General features: G+C 35.3%; 2 protein-coding genes across 2 annotated transcripts in view; both read left to right on the top strand.

Moving 5' to 3' along the window:
* LOC107653398 (mitogen-activated protein kinase 13-like) overlaps nucleotides 1–1,843 on the top strand; it is a 13,780-nt gene extending 11,937 nt beyond the window's left edge. Inside the window, exons 12-13 of the mRNA XM_016440107.1 lie at nucleotides 1,035–1,208; nucleotides 1,308–1,843. Of these exons, the coding sequence (XP_016295593.1) occupies nucleotides 1,035–1,208; nucleotides 1,308–1,390 (257 nt within the window). The 3' untranslated portion in view covers nucleotides 1,391–1,843. The remainder of the gene's footprint in view (nucleotides 1–1,034; nucleotides 1,209–1,307) is intronic.
* A 1,501-nt stretch (nucleotides 1,844–3,344) lies between these two features.
* Nucleotides 3,345–4,964, top strand: part of LOC107653397 (bromodomain and PHD finger-containing protein 3-like) — a gene marked incomplete at its 5' end in the record, with an annotated part of 11,162 nt that continues 9,542 nt past the window's right edge. The window contains one exon of the mRNA XM_016440106.1: nucleotides 3,345–4,462. Coding sequence (XP_016295592.1) covers nucleotides 3,345–4,462 — 1,118 coding nt within the window. The remainder of the gene's footprint in view (nucleotides 4,463–4,964) is intronic.

Here is a 4,964-nt window from a genome sequence, read left to right as displayed (position 1 = left end):
TAATTATGTCCCCACTGGATGCAACAAATGGTTCGTTTATAATGGGTTTTAATGTTTTTGTCTCGTTGCTCCGGGACAAGGCATCACAATATGGGAAGGCAATATGGCAAGGGGCGTAACATTTCCGTCACACGCTTGAGGTATTCGGCCAATCATAATGCACTGGATAGCTGGCCAATCAGAGCACACCTCGCTTTTCAGAACGATGAGCTTTGTAAAAATCGACGCGTTTCAGAAAGGTGGGGCATAGAGGAGAAACAATAATGTACAGTATGTGGAAAATAATGTGTTTTTTTAACCTTAAACCGCATAAACACATTTCATTACACCAAATACACAAAGTAATGTTCTTTTTAGCAACATCATATGACCCCTTTAACCTAATAAATGCTGTAAAAATGGCTAATGCATTAACTTGCATTATCTAATTGAAATTTATTGTAAATTGTTACTCTACAAATAGTGTTATTTTGACATTATTGAGATACTATTATAGATTTTCTTTATATTTTGAATGATTTCGTATTTGTTTATTTTCCATTTTAATTTTAGATAAAGTTTTAGTTATAATTTTGTTGTGAGTTTTTGTCATTTTATTAGTTCTTTTTATTTTTTAATATTTGTGTATACTTTTTTTTGTTGTTTTAAATGTTATTTCAGTTTTAATTTTAGTCCAAGTTAAACTAAATGAAAATGAAAAATGTTGTTTTGGCAACAGGTTGAAATAAAAGAAGGTTTTTTTTTAAATATTTTATTTTATTTGAATTAACGAAAAATTTTATGTTTTAGTTGTAGTTAACAGTAACAACTTTTATACTGGCATCTTCTGCTACCTTAACAAACCTAAATCAGATTCAACTAGTCCTAATAAATTATCAAATAACTTTATAATATTATCAAACCATAGCTCAGTTTGCCCTATACTAATATAATAATGCATACTATATATCAGCTTTTGCTATTCTAATGATGTTGGCCTGTTTCTGACCCACTGTGTTGTCCCTCAATGCCACTGCACTGGTAACTAACCCCAGCGGTAGATCTGCTTGAGAAGATGCTGGTGTTAGATGCTGATGCTCGTCTCACTGCTGATGGTGCACTGGCACACAGTTATTTTGATGGCCTGAGAGACCCAGAGGACTGCCCAGAGCCCACGCCGTACGATGACCGCTACGACAACGCCACATTGCCCTTAGAAGAGTGGAAACGTGAGCAACATATTATACACACAGAGTTATGCGTGCTGTACTTTATATATTTGCACATATTGTGTATGTAAATGCAATGTGATCTTTTTTTAATCACAGGTTTATCGTTTAAAGAAGTGAGGAGCTTTGTTCCTTTCCCAAGAAGAGACTCAAAGAGAAGAAACACACTCACAATGTCCTAGTGATAGTGGGTCTGACATTATATTGCAATTATGCCATTTAGTTTCCGCCTATGAACAATTTAGAATTGTTTATTGACTCCTAAAAAGTATATGAATAGCAGTATTTTGTATAATAACTGACTTCTTAAGGAATATGTGGTATATCTGGACATCTGGTGAATGAACATTTTATTTTGATATAGTGGTAACTGTCCTACATTTATCGCCAGTATGCATAGCACCTTAAAGGGATCATTTGCTCACCCTCACACCATTTATACAGAATTTATTCCATCCCTGTGCTGTTTCAGACAGCTTGTGGGCCATATTCAAAGTCATCTAAAGCCGTATGATAGCTTTTTGAGGGGAACAAACCAAAACCTAAATTCTCTCATTTTTTCACAAAAAAAGAAAATAATTTTAGATGATATGAGGGTGAGTAAATGATGACAGACTTTTTATTTTTAGTAAACTATTCCTAAGTGCTATCTGATGAAAATGCTTTTTAAAAGGACAGCTTTGTACGATTTTATGTATTTTAGTGTTTCTAGTATTTTAGTGTATTTCACAATCAGTATATTGTTAAAAAGTTTAAGGTAAGTAATTTTTTTTATTTTTTTTTTAATGTAATTTTTTCAACAAGGATGCAATAGGAACATTTTAGGATCCACTTTCATGGACGAGAAATAGTGTACATTTGTCAAGTTTGTTTTGTTATTTTTAAGGATTATTCTAGCATAATTAGACATTCTTGACAAGATGAGCTACTGTTAGTGTGATAGAAATATTAAAATAAACAAACAAGACCATAAAAATAGGAACTAAAATTAAAATAATTTCTAATTTATATATATATATATATATATAAAAGACATTTATAATGTTGCAAAATATTAGTTTTTTTTTTAAGAAATGCCATTATTTTTAACTTTCTATTTATCAGAGAATCTTTAAAAAAAAATGAATTGTTAGTCTTACTGACCCGAAACTTTTGAATGTTAGTGTATTAACAAAATATATACAAAAGTATAATGAATTGTTGGGGATACATAACGGACACTGTTACTGACTTCAATTTAACACTTAAACAAAGCCTTAGTATTGTGACATGTTTACTTAAAGTCAACATGAAATAGCAATGGCTACCCATTTTACTCATATTTCTGAGTGAAACAAGGTATGCTACTAGAATTTTTTTTTTTTTGTGGCATTGCCTGCTTTTCTAGCAGGACTTGTATCCAAGTGGGAATTAATTGGATTGTGAAGTGGGTGTTAAAATTACATAGCAAAATGAAGCCAGTTTGGTTGAAGGGGAGGGATTTAGAAATGGTGTGTTAGGGGAAATGATTACATTTTATTGAATGATTACAGAGACAAACATTTCTTTTTTGGGGAGTAACATGCACCTACAAATTTTTCACAATAAGACCAAGAATGTGTATTAAGAAAGTACATATGGTCAATTCTAATTTCATGTTGACTTTAAGGTTTGTGTTTGTTATCTTCAAATCCTTTGAAAGGTGTGACAGGATGTTTAGCTTGTGGAAGTGATTGATTGATTGTTTGGACAGCAAAAATAAAAACACTGTAAATTGGCAACCGTCCTGAACTTAATCCTTCCAATGAGTTTGTGTAATCGAATGTTCCTAATTAACTTAACTAGCAATGGATACATTTGCATGCCAATACACTAATTTCATATTGGATTGTATATTTTTATCTATTTATCTCACGTGATAGTTGATATTCGAACTAACTTGTAAACATGTTACTGTTTTGGGGAATTGAATTTGTGTTCTGCTGAATACTTGAGCAATTTTGAGTATTTTGTTTAATTTTTATGTAGAATTATTTATACTTTTTTTTATAATTTCTAAAAACGTATGATTTTATTCGTGTTAACGATATAAATACCTATGGTCTTTCAGTATATTTAACAAACAACATTTTTTTTAACAAAGTCACTGGTTAAACTTCATCACAAAACCACTGCTCCACCTCTCACGGACAATCTCAGATGCATTCGAGCGTGAATAGCCACCATGGCACCTTACCCAAACCCACTTTCAGAGAACAAGAGTCTTATGAACCGGTCGAGGCGCCTCCTCGCCCTTCGGCGTACTACCGCTACATTGAGAAGTCCGGTGAAGAGATGGAAATGGATGCGGAGTATGACATGGACGAGGAGGACATGGCCTGGCTGGAGCTGGTGAACGAAAGACGAGCGTCGGAAGGCCATCCGCAAGTGTCACCCGACACTTTCGAACTCCTACTAGATCGTCTAGAAACAGAGTCGTTCTTAGAGTTGCGAAGCCAAGCGCCCTCACAGAGCATCATCGACGAAGACGCCTTCTGTTGCGTCTGCCTCGACGACGAATGTCTCAACAGTAACGTCATCCTGTTTTGTGACATCTGCAACCTGGCTGTGCACCAGGAGTGTTACGGCGTTCCCTACATCCCTGAGGGCCAGTGGCTCTGCCGCTGTTGCCTGCAGTCGCCCTCTCGCCCCGTGGACTGCGTGCTTTGCCCAAATCGGGGCGGAGCATTTAAACAGACCAGCAACGGGCGATGGGCGCACGTGGTCTGCGCTATTTGGATCCCGGAGGTGTGTTTCGCCAACACGGTCTTCCTTGAGCCCATCGATGGCGTGGACAACATTCCACCAGCTAGGTGGAAGCTAACGTGTTACCTGTGTAAGCAGAAAGGTTGCGGAGCGTCCATTCAGTGCCACAAGGCCAATTGTTACACGGCTTTCCATGTAACCTGTGCACAGAGAGCGGGACTCTTTATGAAAATAGAGCCGGTCAGAGAGACTACTATGAATGGGACTACGTTTTCGGTGAAAAAGACTGCGTTTTGTGAGGTGCACTCTCCGCCTGCGAAGGACAGGTCAGATGATGAAGAGACCGGGGGGAGGGTTTTGGGGTGTCGGGCTAACAGGGGTCGCAGTGCCTACACGCAAACGCCACAGCTTAAGAAGCAGAAACGAAGCAATAAACTGGATTCTAAGCAGCAGCAGAAGAAAGGAAAGAAAGAAGAGGTGTCAAAAGTCACAACGCCTTTGGTCACTGTCCCAGAAATACCTACTCACAGGTAATCATAAAGTATATCATATTTTATATATTTAACATATGTTTTTTTTTAAAGATAATTTATATATTTAAAATGTAATTTTATATATTTTGTTACAATTACATTGTTTAATTACATTAAAATTAATTAAAAATGATATGTATTGTATTCCTCATTTGTAAGCTCTAATAATATTTTATATATATATATGCATGTATGTAATTGTCTTGTGTCTGTGTATATATATGTATGTGTGTGTGTGTGTGTGTGTATATATGTATATGTATATACTGTATATGATATAAAATTGATTACATTAAAATTAAATAAAAATTATATGTATTGTATTCCTCATTTGTAAGCTGTAATAATAATATTTTATATATATGTATGTATGTAATTGTGTCTGTGTGTGTGTATGTGTGTGTGTATGTATGTATGTACCTTGCTACGTGTACTGTGTTAGGCTAACCGAGACTTGTCATTTGCACTTATATATTGTTGCTCTTTTGTTAGTTTTGAC

This window comes from Sinocyclocheilus anshuiensis, unplaced genomic scaffold (assembly GCF_001515605.1).
Source record: "Sinocyclocheilus anshuiensis isolate Anshui unplaced genomic scaffold, SAMN03320099.WGS_v1.1 scaffold71, whole genome shotgun sequence".
NCBI classification, from domain to species: Eukaryota; Metazoa; Chordata; class Actinopteri; order Cypriniformes; family Cyprinidae; genus Sinocyclocheilus; species Sinocyclocheilus anshuiensis.
The sequence above is the reverse complement of the archived record's forward strand: the minus strand, read 5'-3'. Positions and strand labels throughout refer to the sequence as shown.